The 19,410-nt window shown below is 43.5% G+C and overlaps 1 protein-coding gene across 4 annotated transcripts in view; it reads right to left on the reverse strand.

The window, feature by feature from the left end:
* Nucleotides 1-701: 701 nt before the first annotated feature.
* Shroom3 (shroom family member 3) overlaps nucleotides 702-19,410 on the reverse strand; it is a 336,567-nt gene continuing 317,858 nt past the window's right edge. For all 4 annotated transcript variants that reach the window (XM_023707672.1, XM_004647430.2, XM_023707674.1 and 1 more), the window contains 3 exons: nucleotides 17,675-17,825; nucleotides 3,589-3,861; nucleotides 702-1,658 (listed from right to left, as the gene is read on the reverse strand). In XM_023707672.1, the coding sequence (XP_023563440.1) occupies nucleotides 1,290-1,658; nucleotides 3,589-3,861; nucleotides 17,675-17,825 (793 nt within the window). In that variant the 3' untranslated portion in view covers nucleotides 702-1,289. The remainder of the gene's footprint in view (nucleotides 1,659-3,588; nucleotides 3,862-17,674; nucleotides 17,826-19,410) is intronic.

Genomic DNA, 19,410 nt, shown 5'->3' on the forward strand with positions numbered 1-19,410 from the left:
GCCTCCCAAGATCCCATCTTTCTCTGCCTCCTGGGCACCATGATGTGAGCAGCTTCCTTCACTAGACCCTTCCACCATGCCCTTTCTGCCTGGGATCCGGCCGACCTTCCGCTGTAACTCAGTGAAAACAAACCTCACCTCCTCTAAGCTGCAGGTGTCAGGTGTTTTCTCCCAGTTATGAAGAAAGTGTCCAGGACACTAACTATCCTTTCAGTTTAATGGGCTCACTCTTTGGGCTCCAGAATCCCCTCAGAGATATTGTTACTGAAACATGATCAAGCAAAGTTGGTTTTAGGGGTTAAGGAGAGATTTTTTTAATGAAAGTATAATGGGTAGGTTTGACAGTTTAGGAAAAGTAATTTTTAAAAAATAATGCTTTATTAAAGCAGCCTGACTATCTATCTATCTATCTATCTATCTATCTATCTATCTATCTATCTATCTATCTATCTCAGTAGCTTGAATTGAATCCAAATCATGTATGGGACGGCAGCACACACTGTTTTAAACTGGCCTGGATTTTGGACTGTCTCCTGGTGGGAAAGCTGTGCTCAAGCAGTGACTACGAGGAGCCGTGGCAAGACCTCCCAGGGAAAGCACATGTGAGCGGAGACATGCCACCATCCTCAGCTCAACTCTAGCAAAGAACATCTGCTTGTACTCGAGTGTAAGAAAAAACAAGTCTCCACACGCAGTGTGACTATCTTTGGAATTCTTCATTAAGGTTCTCACAAAACACAAAGCTTAAACATCATAGTCTACATCCACCATAAAACAGAATCAAGAAAGAGGTTAGCACACAATGATCTTTTTCATTTTTAAAAATATAAATAACAACAATGTTCAAGATTTTACAATTCTCTTCTCAGTGTGTTGTCTTTTTAAGGCTTTAGGTTACAGACCCTTCATTAATGGTACTTGTATCTTACTGTCAGGACACACTGCCCAGCAGCAAGGAAGGCCGCTGTGGATACATTCCTGAGGGTGACACACACTGCCCCACATCACTCCCGCCTGCTAAGATCTAAACTCGACTCCGTTCTCACGGTGCCATGAACTCTCTACCACAGAGAACAGAAAGGGTAGGTTTCCAGCAGCATTCAAGCTCTCAGGTCAATCATGAAGGGCAAGAGGGAAGAGCAGGCTTAGTCCTGCCTAGTACTAATTTTCCTTTTATCCAGGAAAACCCCATAACCTATATGGTTTGAATGGTGGTTTGTAGTGAAGTATTTTTTCAGATTAAATAGTGTCAAGAGAAGTGGTGTTCTTTTGGTTATTTTTAGAAGAGGTTAAAGTGGAGAGGTTAGTGTTGAAAACACACCATGGAAAGTACATCTGCCAAGAGGTGTTGTCTGGTTCGGGACATCGGGGGACACAGCGAGAGTCCCGACCTTGGGAGTGAAGTCAGCAGGAAGGCTCTCCAGCAGGCACTTCACCTGCTCCTGGCCCAGCTTGATCTTGTCATCCAGCTTTCGCTGCTCGATGAGGAGCGTTGATTTCATTTTCACAAAATGCTGGTAATCCTGGAGTTGCTCTTCTGAGAGGTAATTGGCCAGGATGTCGAGCACTACCCGCTCCCTCCGATCCAGGTTCTCCTTCAGCTCACGGGCATCCTCGTGCTGTCCAGCCAGGACCTTCCTCTTCTCGTTCAGGGAGCTCTGTCAGGGAAAAGCGACAGGTCAGCAACAGACACACAGACAGATGGACAGAAAAGCCAGCTCCCTGCAGGGCAGTCTTACACAGGCATACAAAACAGCCACATTTCTACTTCAGTTGGGGCTCAGTTTTCCTTTCAGTTGCCGTTACGCAAACTGACATTGTGAAAATCAGCTTAATACTCTGAAGTTGTATACTATATAATTTTTTTCCTCTGCAAAGTCTTTTTTTTTTTTTTTTTTTTTTTTTTTGTATTTTCTTTTAGGGAAGGGTCTACAGAGTGTTCAGGGTCTCACTATTAAATCAGACTCATAGTGATCTGCCTATTTACAGCCTCCCAGCCCAGTTTTGTAAAATTTGGTAGCTTCAAGTTGAGAGAGATTACATTAAATGGCAGGGCTAATGACTTGACTTTTAGGGTCTATATTTTAAAAAAATAATCATCAAGGAACCTTGAGTAATATAGTGGTTCTAGCACTGTGGTTGTGAGGCCAACTGAGCTTGCTAGAAATGTAAATTTAACTTGAGAAGCAGGACCCAATCTTTTAACAAGACTTTAAAGTTGAAGACCCTCTCCCTAAACATTGGAACAGCACATTTCCAATCTCTAGGGAAATCTGTTTCCATTTATCCAGGCTTCTTTTTCAGGCCTCTGGATCAAAGCTGAAAGAAATCTGGCTCAACACTGATCCTGATTTCACATTCTAACTTTCCTGTATCAGCCCAATGGTTAGGAAGCATACCTCACGCTAATTTACTGATTAAAATCTTTAAGATAGTTTTTAATCTAACATCTGACACATAATGAGTGCCATTTTGAAATTTTAAAAATTTAGTATTTAACCTTTCTAATTTTTTAGGCCAAAGTGATATGGAAAAGTCAAAACTGAAATAAATCAAGAAATAAGATCACTTAAATATCCTTCAATACAAATAAACTTATTTAGGATTATTGAAAGCTCATGCACCTTTGTCCTAAATCTCTCCAAACTAGCCAGTCTTAGGTAACAATGCACTCTGGAAAAGTACAAAGCTATAAGGCTCATCTTACAAGGTCTGTCTTATCTTTTGAAGATTCTTTCCCCTAATCAAAAAGACCTGAAACCACTTACAGACACTTGAATAAAGAGTCCTTTAAAAATATAGCATGGAGAACTCTTAAGCTTTTAAAAAAACCTAAGACATTTTAAAGCATTCAAAATGTGTGAAGATCACCCATCAGTTACAGGCAACCATCATTAATGGTAACAAGCCTCAACATGAACATGTTTCACACTTGCTTTGGGTTAATATTTTTTTTTAAATCATATTTAGCTGAGTTTCTAATAGTCTTCCCAAACTGCAAATGATTATCTTGAATTGGGCATTTACTGGACCACTGAGTGCCTTTTCTTATTTCCCTTAGACCAACCATGATAACAACTAACACTGGTGTGGTAAGGAGTCAGCGAGATCACACAGGAGGTGTGAAAGCCCCGGGTCTGGCACAGAGCATTTGATGGATCTGATCTCATCTGGATGGCACTGCTGTCCTCACAGACAGGGGTGACTGGAGGTCTCTTGTGCACCCTCCTACTTGCCAGGGCCCTCCCAGCAGATTCCTGGGAGCTTGGACCTCATGTTCCTGTCCCTTCTTGACCCCAGTAGTCTTGTTTTGTCCCTCACGTTTTTTTACATGTCAATACTTACCACGTTTGAGAAAAGGAGGAAGGAAGAAAGGGAATAAAGAAACTCTCACACGTGTCTTTATTTTCCCAAATATTCTGAGGCAGTCTGACTTGGCATGGAAGATGCTGCCTTCTCTGTATTGCTTATCTCCTCTCCCCCACCTCCAAAATGATTATAACTTGAGAAAGGATCACATCCAATGGCCCTTCTTTTGTGTACATGAGCTCAGAGGAAGATTTGCTGGACTGAATTTAGGCCACATACCCTTTCTTCATCACTAGCATCTTCACCAAGGCCACTAAGGACATTCTCCACGCGGGCCAGGCGCCCTGAGAGGGACAACAGCAGGTTCACCACCTTGTCCAGGTCACCTATGAACATCTTGTACTTGTCAAACTCGTTGGGCTTGCACAGCTCACTGATCAGAGCCTCCACCTCCTCTCCCAGGGCATTGTTAAGCTTGATGTCCATGAGCAGACTCCCTTTCGCCTCCTGGAGGGTCTCAAGCTTGTGAGTGAGGCTTTCTATGAGCTCAGCCTGTAATGACAGAAGAGACACGTGGCAGAGGGCAGCTGGCAGCATGAGAGGACTCATGTCTCCCACCCTCTATCTATAAGGACGCCCCTAACGGCAGGCCACACCATCCCTCCATTTCCCAAATGTGCACAGCTGCCTTTCTCTGGAGTCCTCAGTCCTCCTAGCCAATGCCTGACCATGCATTTCTGTCCTATTTTCCATTGTGTCATGCCATGAGGCTTCGCCTTCCCAGACGGCTTGTAAACTCCCTGCACTTAAAAGTCCCTTGGAGACGTGTCCTCATTCAACAAAATACCACAGACATGAGGGCATGTAGGCTAAACAGAAGCCAAGCCTCGAGCCATGAAGGGGTCTGCCCAGGACCTGAGAGCTGAGTTGAATATTCTTTGTAGTTACAATGTGAAGAGCAATTGCTGTACCACACAGTGTGAGAAACTCCACTGATTATTTCAGTCTTCCCAACCATCGGTGGATGCTGCTTTATCCACATAAAGTAGGATGTGAAGATATAGTAGAGTGAATTTATTACGACATACACATGCATCAGGAATTAGGGTGCCTTGAACTTGGGCCAGTCTGGCTTTTGGGGCCATCCTTGTACAACCGTCACGAATACTGGCACTGGTATCCTTACCAGAAAGTCAGCCCTTGCTTCTTCTATCTCTCCTGTCTCCAGTTTACAAAGCTAGGTAATTGTACCCCTTAATTACAAACTGCTGTATTTATAAAACTGGGCTACAGAAAGTGTCAAGTATATTTAAGTAATGGAATGAAGTAAATGCCCTAGGGGTTTCAAGCTGACCTCGTTTACCTTGTATGTCTGCCACTACTTTACAGCAAGAGAAATTAAACTCTAGTTTTTGTAATTAGCCTTTAATTCTTCTCTTAAGGTGGCCAGATTTTTTTTTTTAAAAGATACAATCTTTTCTGGTTACAATATTTATCAGTAAAAAGGTTCTAGCTCTACACACACACACACACTCACATACACACCCTAAAGTTAAGTTACATGGCTCCAACTGAAAACTTGATTAAAAATAAAAGTCATGGCCCTGTATTGGAATATACGGGGTGTGATTAAAATAATAAGCACCTGACTGGCAATCATAAGGTCCTGAGTTCGATCTCTACTACCAAAAAAAGTGAATGCTGTGGCCAGGTACCATCGAATGGAAAGCCAAGAACTACAATATGAGAAGCAGCACATCAAAACTTAGTAATAGCATGTGACAAGTTTCAGCTTGTTTAGTGCCCTCAATGGTTGTGAGCTATAATTAAGAGAACATACAATTCAGTCAGTCAGTCAGTCAGTCAGTCAGTCAGTCAGTCTCTCGGGCTAGCCTTGAACTTACCATGTAGCCCAGGCTGGCCTTGAATTTGAGGCAGTCCCTGAATTCAGCCTCCCAAGTGTGGAATCACAGGCACGGGCCACCATGGCTGGCCACACACCATGTATTTAAAAGGGTAGCATAAACTGCAGATTACGAAGAATGGATTCATGTGATGGTGCCACTTCAGAGGCCAGCTTTTTTTTGGACACAGGGTCTCACTATGTATTTCAAGCTGGCTTTAATTCACTATGTAACCCAGTCTGGCCTTGAATTTGTGGCAGTCCTGCCTCAGCCTCCCAAATGCTGGGTTTATAGGTACACAGCAAAATATCTGCCAGCATGTGAGGGACTTTCATTGTGCTAAGGTTAGCAAAGCAAGCATCCTGGAATGGAAAGTGGTAGGAAAAATAAACCCTGCATGTGCTTGTGTTTCCCGGCATTGCCACTGGACGGGGCAAGGCAAGTCGAGCGGCACTATTGCTGTATTCAGAGAGAGACAACAAGCTACAAGACGTCAGCACTGGAATTGTTAACCATGTAGGGTTGGCTGCTCAGCTTGTCACTAAACATAACCAGACAGTGCCTCCATGTAGAAACTGGGACTGAGCAAATCCAAAGAGATAATCAACTGAGAGACATGCTTATCCATCCACTCTCAGGAAAGGCCTGCTCATTCACATTTATGGCATCCATTTCAACCTCTCATTTTGAGAAGTAAACTTTCCAGTAAATACTTTTCTAAAAAGTGGAACTGTAGGTGCTGGTGAGATAGCTCAGTAGTCTAAAGCGCCTGCTTAGGCAAGCTTAGGCAGGTGCTCAGGGACTGGGCTGAGATAGCCACAGAAAGGACAGGACAGGATAGGAAATAAAGGTAAGGAGAAAAGAAAAAGTGGAGCTGTAGAAAGAAAAGGTAACGACCTTATGTTTTCATTCATTATTTCTCCAAATATGACTTCTTTTAAAACTAAACTGTCTGATATTCCTGAAAAGAACTGAAATCACTGGATAATTTATGCCTTTAGAAATAGCCTTCATAGCTCTCAGAGGCTGGTATTTGAATTGACACATGTGACAATTATCTGTGTGCATAGGAGCAGAAATCAGTGAGGACCTTGTGTGTTGTCCCATGCAGGGTTGAGCGGTGAAGAGCAGGGAGTCTGCCACCCTGGGCTCCTCAACCTGAGCAGCAGCGCTGAGCAGGCAGCCTCTGGTGGCCGGGTACAGAGGGCTAGGATGGTCAGGAGGCTGTGGCCCAGAGTAGCAGCGGGGGAGTAGGCTCAAGACAACGGATGAGGACTTTACTCACTAGACCAGGTTCTGGGCAAAACACAACTCTGCCATAGGAGCCTGATGTGTATTCTGGGCAGAACAGAGGAGATGGAGGTGTCTTACAGTGGTTGCGGGACAGGGAGGCTCTTTAAGGAAGTACACCAGTGCATGGATGCACGTACGCGTATGCACGCGCACACACGCACACGCACGCGCGCACACACACACACACACACACACACAGTGGCCACAGGAGGAGAAGAGCAAGCATACTGGAATGGGATGTGGTGCTGTTTGCTGGGCTACAACACGACCTCAAGCTCAGCCACTTCTGGGCTCACTGCTGATTATTTGGATGGTATATGAATTTTTAAAAATTCTACCAAGCCCTTAAACATAGATATTTGGTTGGAAAAAAAAAATTGTCAAAGGATTTGAGTTACTGAAGACTAAGAGGAAAAGCTGGCTTCCAATCACTAAGAAGTAGTTCTCTTAAAAAATAAACAAACATCTTCCACCAAAATTCACTGGGGAAGGAGGGGGCCACATACTCCTGTGTATGTGTGTTAATAACAAACCAGTCTCTCAGGGGCTAATTTGTAAAACCACTGACAATTATCCACTTAACTTCTCATCTGTCACAAACTGTTAACTTTCCTGCAGAAAATGAAATGCTATTTATAATGGTTTATCTGTAAACACAGACTAACAAGCCTTCCCTCCCACCTTGCCATCTGTGAGCAGAAACATCCTGCAAGGCCCTTTCCTCCTGTGCCTCACCCCCAGGCTGAGCGGACTCTGACAAGAACTCCTGTTCCTCAAGTTGCTTACCTCTGGCCTCCACTATCCACAGCAAGAGGGACAGTAACATCTGCTAAAACTAACACTGTCCTAATGATTGAGCTCTTCCTGTATACCAGGTCCTATTTAAGTGCTGCACTATTCAATTACTATGTACAGCAGTGATGAGCTACATGCTACTACTATCTCTAAGTCACTGATGAGGAAAGCAAGGCAACTAGAGTTGCTGAACTGGCCTAGTCCGCACGGCCTGGCAGCAGCAGGGCCAGGCTCAGGCCCAGGCTGTCTGGCTCCAGGGTTTGGACTTTTAATTACTACACTAAAGCAATTCAGAGGACTACCAAAGTAAGACTGTGCGAGTACTTTGGAAAATAGGAAAGTATCAAATGCATGAGGCTTTGTGTGCTATCCTATGATCAGGCCACAGTCTGGAGAACACAAGCAACCTGCAGGCAGACGTGTAGGAGATTTTCCACTTCCTCCTCCCCTTCTAGACTCTTGCCCTTGCCCAGAGGACCTATGGCAACAATGGTGCAAAGGACATTGTTAGCAGCACAGCTGGATTTTGTCGACTGCCTTTGTTTCCAACAAGACTAAGTCAAAGCTGGGCCAAGTGGGCAGGGCTGAGAAACAGTACAACTTGGGTGTCTGCTAGTACCGCGGTAACTAAGTAAAGCCACTACCACCACACCGGCCTGCCCTTTCCTCGTGCAGTTTTAGCACCTTCAAGCGGACCTGGCTGGATTTCATGTGGAGATGCAGGAAAGTTTCCATCCTCCTCCTCCTGCTGTAAGACCTGATCAGAGCAGAAAGATCAGGGCACTTTCTGACTGCCAACTACAGCTGTCGTTTAGCACATTCTTTGCCAGATGGCATGTGGTCTGCCCCTGCTCCTTGGGAAGGCTTGTGACCAGAGATGCATTACATCTACTTGGTATGGTCTCTTGGTACCAGTTATCAGGAATCCTTGATAACAAAATAAAAACGACGACAGGGAGGCACCAAGATGGCAGCGTGACAAGCAGCAGAACAAGAGCCTCTGAGTGTTACCATCCAGATGCTGGAATATAAAAACATGAGGAAGAAGGAGGGAAGTGGGTCCCCTGGACCCAGGAAAGATCTGAAGCGCTAACTGAAGCTCATGGAGAAAGTGAAGAAAGAAACTCCAATGAAGAAGCAGGTAGCCAGCAGCACCTTCTCCCTGAGATGGGGTTCACTGCGTGAGTCATCTTGGAGAGGGGTCGACTGAGCTCAGAACTTTGAGCAGCTACTGGCTCCATCTGGCAATACCCAGCTGGGCTCAGGCCCAAGGGGGTGTGCTCATGGCTGCAGGCTGAATGCATCTGGTCTCAACCAGAAGGTATAGCCTCACTGAGATTACCCATTACCCCACCAAAAAGTTATTGCTGGCTTGCTGAGACAAATCAACACAGATGAGGACTCCGTCTTCACATCCAAGCAGAGACCAACCTAGAAGTAGACCTTTTATGGCTGTTTTTTGTGGTGGTTCTGGTTTTGCTTTTTCCTCCTTCTTTGTTTGCTCTTGTTTTTATGAGTGTGAATGTGGTTTTTAACCTCTTTTGGGGAGACTGTTCTGTTCATATCTCTTCCTTCTCTCTTTCCCTCCAATTTTCTGCATCTGCACCAGTTTCCAAGGTTAGCATGATCCCCCCTTGTCCTCCAGCCTTACCTATTTTTTTCTCTAACCCCTTTTAAACTTTAACCCCTGAGAGTAAAACTGACACATTAAGAACAGCACATAATTTTCTGGTCTGTTTTAGATTTTGTATATAACTACATGGTTCATATAGATAAAGGTGGCTGGGAAGACTGCTCAGCAGCACAAATGCTTGCCTGGCAAGCACAAAGTAATGAGTTTGATCCGAGGGGAAATATTATCATATAGAGAAGGTAATTAATGGTTACCTCAGCTTGTCACTTTCTAGGCAAAAGTGATGTAACTGTTTTAGACAGCTACTTTTCCTGATATTCTAAGACTAAGATTTATTAAGGGTCATAGAAAATACTGTGACATGGTACCAAAAGAACCAGGGACTGGTCAAGTAGATAACAACTTCTCATCCTCAACAAACTGAAGACACAGGATCTTGCAACAGACTAAAAACCCAAAAAACCATTTACACCTGGAGGACACCTTAAAGGAGTAGTCACTTCCTAAGGGTTCTAAATACTAGCAATAAAACAACCCACCACAGGCAATTTACTATATAGCTCTGTTTGTCACTGCTGCACTGTGCCCCTGCAGCCCCTATCAGCACTTCTTATTGGTGGCCACAGACCTTCCTAAAGGTCTTGCTAAAAGCCTCTACTTTCTTACTCTGCACACAGACTTTTCAAGAACTACCTTTCTAAAATGCAAAATCTGCCCTGTCTCCACTTGCTGATAAACCCAGAGGGGCAATTCTGCTGTTGCCAACAAGGCAAAACCCACTGCCACCTCTCTCCCCATGCTTCTATGAAAGTCTGTCTGAAAAGTGATCTACAGTGATGGCTTAGAAGGAGTAAAACCCAGCGCTGGGGAGATAGCTCAGCAGTCTAAGAGCCTGCCTAGCAAGCAAGTACCTGGGTTGGATCCCTGGTACTGCATGCCATGCCAGCATGTCAGCCCCAAAGCCAGGCATTATGGCACATGCCTATAATCCCAGCACTGGGGAGGCTGAGACAGGAGGATTACTACAAATTTGAGTTGTAAAACAAGACCTTGTACCTAGTAAATGAATAAATAAAGGATTTTTAGAAAGTTTTTTAAAGAAGGGGTATAAACCACAGTGGGAGAACTTCATACCCCGCCTTTGTGACCTGAGGCTAGAGCAGAACAGCACAAGAAGCAGCAGCAAGAACTCAGGAGAAGAGGAGAGATGACTCCCTAAAGCTGAAACATGTGCATTTGGGCAGGGGGGTCCCGTCCTTTCCCATTTCATTTGTTTCCCTCTCCCACCTCGTCCCATGTGCAGAGCTGCAATGTATAGTACTGATACATGTGAGGCTTCCTTGGGAAAGGGGTCCCTGTAAGCTAGAAGTTGTGTGGAAGATACAGGCCAGAGGAGGCTGGACAGGAAGGCACGCGAGCTCCTTGCACAGGAGCTCATCTGGGTCTGAAGCGTGCTCCAAGCTGTACGAGTGTGGGACAGCCCGCAACAGCAACAGTATCACGTGGACTCCCAGAACCAACACTCCAGGTTGACCCTTGAGATGGGGGATGTGAAGGGACAACCCATACAACAGAGCAAAGGGTCTGAAAACACACTTCCTGCTACAACCACCCCAGAAAGTGAGGCAGAATGGAACTTGAGCTCTGAACATAATGAGCTTGACTATTCCCTGAAACAAAAGCAAAGCAAAACAAACTTCTCTCAAGCTGAACCTAGCCCAGAGTCTCACAACATATAGCATGCACTCAGCAGACAATGGACCAGAAAAATGTGGCTAATTCTCTGGGGGAAAGGCAACCAGCAGTTATTAACCCTGAGAGAATCCTGACAGAATTATCAAAGCCTTTAAATCAGCTTTTATAAGCATGTGCCATGGTAAAAATAAACACTCTTCAAATTAAAAATAAGTTCTCAGCAAAGAAACAGAAACTATAAAAAACTGGAATCTTTTGAATAGAATGCTAGTATTTGAAATACTTAAAAAGTTGCTGGCAGGATAAAGATAGGAAAATCAGTGAACCTGAGATCAGATCAACCAAAGTTATCCACAGCTGAGGAAGGAAAGGGAGGAAGGGTGGGGAGGAAGGTAGCTGAGGACATTATGTAGCTCTGTGTGGAGGCCTTGGGTTCAATCCCTAGAACCACACACAAAACAAAACATCCCAGAAATTTAGGGACTTGATGGGAAATACAAAAGGATCTAACATATCATTGTATATGAAATATGAAAGGATTTAATATATCACCAGACGCTGACAGATTAATGTATAAGAATAAAGATAAAATGGCTGAAAATGCCCTCAATTTTGGCATAAAATAAAAGATAAATTTACAGAATTAAGAGTCCAGCATGGCCAGGTATTGTGTCACATGTCTATAATCCCAGCAATCAGGAAGCTGAGGCAGAAGGATCACTGAGTTCAAGCCCAGCCTGGGCTGCATAGTGAGTTCAAGGCCAACCTGAACTACACAGTGAGACCCTGTCTCAAAGGAAAAACCAAAAGAACCCCAGCATACCCAAAACAGGATACATTCCAAGAAAACCAGACTCAAATACATCAAAACCAAATTGCTAAAAATCTGAGAAAACAATCACTGCATGCAGGAGGGACACATTTTAACAATGCATTTCTCATAGAAACCATGGAAGGAAGGCCAAAGTGGAACTTTTTAAAGATCTGAAAAAAAAAAAAAAAAACAGACAACCCAGAATTCCACAGCCAATGAAAATACCCATCCAGAGTAACAGTTCAATAAAGTTAATCTTAGATGTAGAATCTGTTACCAGAAAATCTGTTCTGAAAGAAATTCAAAAGTGATTACTTTCAGTCTGGAAGGATGTAAGGACGAGAGCGAGTAGCAGCACTAGCGGGAGGCCAAGCTCATGATCCACACAGACTTGTGGGGATGCAGAGTGTGATGGGGGCAGGAGGATGGAGGATTTTTCTTTATGATATGATGTGGCAAGTTTTGGCCAAAAACCTGAAAACTCTAATTACTAATTTGTATGTAATTTTTATGAATGTCTAAAGCTTATACCGGAGCTGGGGAAGATAGCTCAGCCGTCTAAGCACCTGCCTGGCAAGCTCAAGGACCAGGTTTGATCTCCAGTACTGCATGCCGTACTGGCCACTGAAACCAGGCATGGTGGCACATACCTGCAATGCCAGCACTGGACAAGCTAAGAAAGGAGGATCACTACAAGTCTGAGCTGCGTAGCGAGACCCTCTACCAAATAAATACATAAAAGATTTTTTTAAAAATTATAAAAAAATAAAGTTCAGACCATGTGAGTGTTTCTCAGTTAATATTTACTTAAAATACTATTTACTATGTAGGATGTCTAAGCAGAAAATGTTAGAACTGATTTAAAACTCTAGTATCAATTTTTAAAATATTCATTTATAAAATAAAACTCTCATTTCCACTGATTTTGAGTGACATGCCTAGAAATACTAGATTATTTGTGGTGCTAGGGATTGGACCCAGGATCTTGTGCATGCTAGGCAAGGGTTCTACCACTGAGCCATAGCCCCAGTCCTAGATTGTTAGCAAGATTAAACATTAGGGAATAGGTGCTTACTTTGCAAAATTGATGAAGGGCTATCTGAAGGGAAGAGTCTGCCACAGACTACCACCTTGCTAAAGACAGGCCAAGAATTGTTTTTAAAATATCACTAGAAAAGCTCATAGGCCCTCCTCAGCAACCAATGGGTCAAAGATGAAGTTAAATAAGAAATTCAATAATATCTACAATTCAATGAAAATTCAAGCACAACTTATCGGAATTTATGGGATGCAATAAAAGCAGTTCTTAGAGGGAAATTTATAGCTGTGAACTCACACATTAGGAAAACAGAACAGGAAGAGCTAAATACCCTAATGCTGCAACTCAAATGTCTAGAAATGCTAATAAGTGAGGAAGAAAATGCATTCTCAACTTTTATCAAACAGATGCCTTCAATATCACCATTATTTGAAGTTCAAGATTTGTTTCCAACTCAGATACATTAAGTGGCACCAATGGAAATTCTATTATGCATTTATAAACTTGTAGCTCATTAAACCAAACACAAAATGTCCAAGAGTTCTCCATGGCTGCGTGATGAAATCGGAGTGTCTGCATCTCACACAAAGCCTACTTGATCTCTGTGACCTTTGGCCTCTCTGGATTCTTCCAGCTTCCTCTTCTACCATTTGTGACCTTTAGTAGTTTTCTAAATTTGATAATTATTTTCTAATCACAAGGTTATACACCAAAATGTCGACTACTTCAAGCATCTTTTCTCTTTTTTCTTTTTTTATTAATTTTACTGAAAAAAAAAATAGCAATGAGACAGTTTCAAAACAGGTTAGGACAGTTACAATAATTAATACATTGCATTTGTTGTCTTCATAGTAGTTATGCTTAGTACAAGATGCAGACATGATATCTTGTTCAAATAGTATGAGTACAAATTTTTCTTCTCATTATATTAATAGAAAGCAGCTGTGTATCTGTCCTATTTTGTATATACAGATACAAAAATGGTCCTTCATTTATATCCCCTTTTTTTATTTAGTTTTGTCAGAGATGGGTATTCCATTGCCATTTAAATATTGCAGGTGTATGAATTCAGCAAAATAATCCAATATAGTCCAGTAGTCCATAATAGTAGTGGGTTATCCATAGGACTGGCAATGTCAGAAGTTCTTGACTACAGCATTTTACAGCTCAGCATATTAATATGGCTTTACTTTTTATACCTCATTTTTACACTTTTCTGCTGGATAGTTAAGACCAAGGTAAAGCAAGACCTATATAACAAGAAATGTAACTTTTGTATCTGACAAGGTCAGTTAAATCCCCTCAGGATTTACCCTGAAACCCTGTACTGCAGTCTGTAGATTCTTTGTGTCAGCCCTGTGGACGAGTCACGGCCATTGCCTGACCAATTTGCTCTCTGTGAAAGCCTGAGAGAATGTTTTCTCTCTAGGTGACTCTCCTTAGGCACATTATACATCATCGATTACTTTCCTCTGTGGCTCCATAATCTCCTTGATCAGTAAATTTGGGACATCACTGAGTTACAGGATGTCACAGTACAGGTTCTCTTATGTCCTGAGTCCTCACTGACAGGTAGGGCCAAAATGTTGACTGTCCTTGCAGCCCTTTTTCTCTAATTTTTGGTCTGCAAACTTAAGTTGTTAACCCTCCAGAAGAGAAGCTTAATGATATTATTACCCTATAAAAATAGGCAGTTGAGCTTAACCTCACTATCTGTCTGAATAACAAACATCGTAGATAGAACTTGGAACAGGTATTTTCCATCAAGTGTTGATATGATATAAGCATCTTTTCTCATGATCCATACACTATGGACATGTTAGTGCCTGAGGCTTCCCATGTGCGTCCCTGTTTCCACTGTCCCCTCTCCTCTCATCCTGAGTCACTCTAATATATCTTCACGCTAAGCTTGGGTTTCACCACCTCCAGGTAGCCTTTTCTCTTACTCGTCCCCTGGGATTTGGTCCTGCTCCTCTGCACTCCCCTCACACAGCACACATGTCTATCAAAAGATCCACAAGTCTGCACTGAAATACTGCACCTCTCCCTCAGTTGCAGTACCACCTCAGGCTGGTACTGCCAACACCAAGCATGTATCTGAAAGTGGAAGGCAGGTTTTCAGTGTTCACAAACCATCTTACACATAAACACTGACCTGGATCCTCAGGTTGCTTGCAGCCTTAGAGGAGTGAACTGAAGGAAGAAGAAACTCAAAGCACGTGTGTCTGCTGAGGGCCTCCTGAGCTACAATACCCCGTTTGCATCTATTTCCCCACCTGGGGAGTCCCATCAACCCCAAGGGAAACGTAAGAGTATTCTGCTGGCACAGTGGGCAGCACATTTCAGGGTGAAGAGAGAAAGCAGAGTTCCTTTGCCTCGTGGGTGTCTGCTGAGGAAAACAGCCATCCAGCTTTGTTAGCAACAAGGAACTGACTTACACGCATCTGAACGTGCTGGGTGGGCAATAGACGCACCAAAACTGCATCTTTATATAGCATTATCTTAAACAGCACCCTAGCAAGAACAGCGTAGCACAGCCATGCGGTCTTGCATCTTAAAGTGTAAATACCACATCACTCTGTATTAGTTAGCTGGTCTCCCCACAAGCATGAGGATTCACCATTACTTCTATTTTATAAAGAACAGTGAGGGTCTAGAAAATCCAAGATATTTGCTTAGTTCTATTCAAACCTCAATCCCCACCCCCCACATTTTCATCTCATACAGTGTATTTCATATTACCCTTCAGGTAATAGTAAAATCCAACATAAGAGATCTGTTCTTTAAAATTCAGCATTTGCCTATTTATTTAGGCAGTACCAGGGACTGAACCCAAGGCCTTCCTACTCAGCTATATATTTCCAGCCCTTTTTACTTTTGATTTTGAGGCAAGGCCTTACTAGGTTGCTGAATAGCCCAGGTTGAACCTGCCATCCTCCCTCCTCAGCCTCCCAAAGAGCTGTGAGTTTGCACATGCACCACCACCTGGGCACACTCACTGAGACATTCACTATACATGTTCTGGCTGCCAGGCCCTGTGTCCATGTGGGAGGCCTATGCTCTCTAGTGCCCCTGGACCCTGTCCTGAGCAGGCTTGAATCTTCTGAGCCCTGTTGCACCACCTGAAGACACTAGGAATGACTCAAATCACGGACACGAGTGTCCCAATATTTTTTATTTAACATAGATTTTAATTTGCTTCAGGTTCAAACTCAGATTACTGCTAGTTATACACAGGCAACCTCAGTTTAGCTCAGTTCCCAGGGTTGCAAGGGCTAGAAGGAGCAATTTTTAACAGGCTTTGGGCTTAAAGCAATTTAAGGTTAATTGTGATTTTACCATCTATTAGCTGTGTGACACTAATTTTCTTTTCTAATTCTGATTGATTTAGTATAAAATGTGACAATACAAGTGTCAGTGGAATTTTGTGCAAATGAAGAATAGAACAGGGCCAGGGATATAGTTCAGCAGCACAAGTGCTTGCCTGGCAAGTACAAGGTCCTGAATTCCATTCCTATTGTATAAATCAATCAATCAATCAATCAATCAATCAAATAGCATTATGTAAAACAAAAGCCAGAGACTAGCAAATGTTATTATATATTTCCTACGAGGAAATAAATATGAGATTCAAGCCCGCCCAGGACAGGGTCCAGGTGCACTAGTGAGCATAGGCCTCCCACATGGACACAGTGTGTGATCCAGGGCCTGGCAGCTAGCACATGCTTAGTGAATGTCTCTTCCTATATTCTTTTATATTCTCAGGCTAAAAATACTTTTGCTACAGGCTGATAATAAAGTAATGAAAAACTAGTTAAAACAAAATCAAGCTGGGGGAAAAAGCAATGAGTAATCTGCTATACTGCTACCACAGTGCAGGTACATCGACATGCAGAAAGTAAGTCAAGAATCTCCGAGTAAACATTCAGGGAAAGAGTCACAGTAACGTGGTACATATAGTGGTGGTGTCTTTGTAGCTTTCTCTTTGGGGTAAATATTTAGAATGGGAGCAAAGCGATCCACTGCCAATCACAGGACCCATGAAGTTGGGGGTGCTCCACAGTGCTAAGAGGGGTGCAGCAGGTAGTGTGCAATGAAGCAGGTATTTAGCTGGGGAAATGTCAAAGGGAGGAGCGAGTTACAGCAAAGGCTGCGTCAGCTTTTGTGGCCATGAGCCCACAAAGCTGGAGTGTGGGAGGGAGGGGAAGACACGAACTAGGCTGCTTCTAGTCCCCTTCTGTCCCACCCCCACCACCCCCCAGGCTCCATATGCTGTGATTTCATTCCAACAGATAACCAAGAGGGTTTGGGAAACACACTGTAGTATAAATGAAACAGTCCTGTAGTTTGTGCTGGAATCAATTCCAATGAAAACCATTCAGTGAATGGCATGGTCAGCAAGAAGTGAGCTCTCTGCACCTTTCGGCAGCACGCATACCTGAGATATTTGGAAAGTCTTGAAGTGGACATAATAGTCTACCTGGGTCTATGAAAGAAGTGTCATGGCAGAGACTTTCTTCCCTATAGACACAGCCAGGTTTAGATCTCTCTGGTATGTGGGAAGACCCCGGCAGCACGGTCAATTTAAAAATGTGTGACATTTAAAATTTCTGTAGGAGTACCAAATGCTAACAACTAAATTCTGATCCTGAGCTTCCGAGCTCTTTGCTGAGGTACTGCAAAGACAGATGGGGACTATCTGTATAGAGGATAATGTCATTTTCTCTCATAAGAGTTTGACAAGTGGTCTCTTCTTTCCTAAAGAAATATTCTAGTCTTCATCTGACCATAAGTTACTAAGTGAAAATTACACAGCCTGTTGGCACTGGCTGGTCTGCTGCTGAGAACAGGGCTGGGATCCCTGTGCTGACTGGGAAGCTAGGGGCCCAGGCCCAGTCCGGCCTGTAAAACTTTGAAGAGATTACTTAAAACCTGTTAGCTTTACCATTATCACCTATAAAAATGAAAATTTCAGTAGCTTAGCTGTCCTGCCTACCTGCAGGAAATTCAAGAGAAATCTGCTTAAAGTACATGCAAATCCAAAGTCTATTGATGGCTGCGGCACAGGCTAGTGATGTGACCGACAGGTGCCTTCTTCTATCCTCTCACCTGAGGGGCCAGCAGCCCTGCCAGTTACCAAGACTCTGTTTTCCTGGGGAAGGCATAACAAGGGCACTCCCTTCATTCATTACCTTTTTCTCATTGACATCCACCTGCTCCTCTTCCTCATTCACCTCTTCTGGCATTTCCTTGATTTTGTTCAGGAGCTCAGCCTTGGCAGCAGACACACTATAGTAGGCAGGACAGTTGACCAACATGCCCAGCACTTCCTTGTCTTCATTCCTGACCACAAGGAACACAAAAGGTAACCACACAATTTTCAAATGATGTCTGCTCACTCAGTAATGCATTTCTTTCCCAGTGATTACAGCAACAGTAAATATTTACAAATAAGAAGAATAGGGCTCTAGGAGTCAGGCGAACCTGTGGTGAAATGCATAAAGGCAGTCAGCAGTCCTGGGGGCGGAGTGCGGATCAGGACTCCAGCTGGTCCCCGCACCTCTTGCAGGGTAAGTGATAAACAGAAGAAGGATTCTGGCTCCTTTCTCAAAACCACAACATGGGGCCACGACACTGCACAAATTCCAGGGTCTGGGTCATTTCCTCCTCTTCTCTGGTTATCTCTACTCTTTTCTATGTCTATTGCTCTCTGGACTTACTTAAGGTGGAAACTTCTAACTCCTCACATATATACACATGTGTTTCTTCAATTGTGCTTAGCAGAGTCTCCAACAGGTCACCAGCGGGGTCCCAGAGCAGCTGATGAAACTGTGAGCTGCTAAGTTTCACCCCAACTTGTCGGTGCTCACTTTCTCCAGAAGGTGGCGCAGGCCACTCAGCTGAAATCCTTTGCAAGGCTCAGCTGCCTGCAAATCTACAGAACCATTTCACCTCTATAGCAACTGAAAGAACACATGTGCTTGGTAGTGATGCTTTCTGAATGAAGGATATGCTTTGAAATCACTATAGTTTTTACAGTAAGTTGTCAGACACTATAGTTTTTACAGGGAGCTGTGATCGTGCACAGCAGGCTGAATGGAGCACCCAGAACACATCCCAGAAGCTCGGTGGTCTCCTGTGCATGAGCTGGCACATTACAGGGGCTTGGGAATGGCTGACTCTGGATAAGTTACTTCACCCCATGTCATCTGTTTTCCAACCCTGGAAACGATGGGGATGCTCAAGTAGACTGCAAGGTCTGGAATGAGGACGGCCTTGGGCAACCTAGCAGATGGTTTCCGAGTGCTGCATCTCCCTTCCCAACAAAACATGGTATTCCTGTAGTAATTTAGTTATGATTGCCTACAACTTTCTAAAATGCAAGCCCAAGTTTGAATGAAATGCTATTTTATTTAGTCTGAAGACATTAACTGCAGAGTTTTAGTCTGTCAATTCACATAGTTATCACTGAAAATTTAAAAGAAAATACAAACCATTTTAAATCTTTCTTTTTGTAGTCCTAAAAAAATTGAAATATGGAAGAACATGCAACAACAACCCAAGAGAAACTGAAAGAATGGGCAACACAAACTATTCACAGTGCTCCTGTGGTGTGGCTCCGGATGCCTTAGAGAACTGTCAACACATGGTTTGGGGAGCTCAGGGGCAGGGGCTAAGCGAAAGCAGCAGGATGCACCCCACTCACAGCTCTCATTATTTTCAGATCAGAGCAAACACCAACCTTAATGCACCTTAACAGGTGCATTTTCAGTGTAATAAGCCTATTCTCTAGACTCTTGTCATTTTTACAAACACAGTCAACCTTGGCCGTGGCCAAACCTCCCACTTCTGCCTACTCCTCCCTTCTTCCTCCTCAGGGAGCTGGGGGTGGGGGTGGGCTCTGCATGGGCAACATCAAGGGAATAGG

The sequence above is a fragment of the Octodon degus genome, unplaced genomic scaffold (genome assembly GCF_000260255.1).
Source record: "Octodon degus isolate 3935 unplaced genomic scaffold, OctDeg1.0 scaffold00305, whole genome shotgun sequence".
In the NCBI taxonomy this organism is placed as follows: Eukaryota; Metazoa; Chordata; class Mammalia; order Rodentia; family Octodontidae; genus Octodon; species Octodon degus.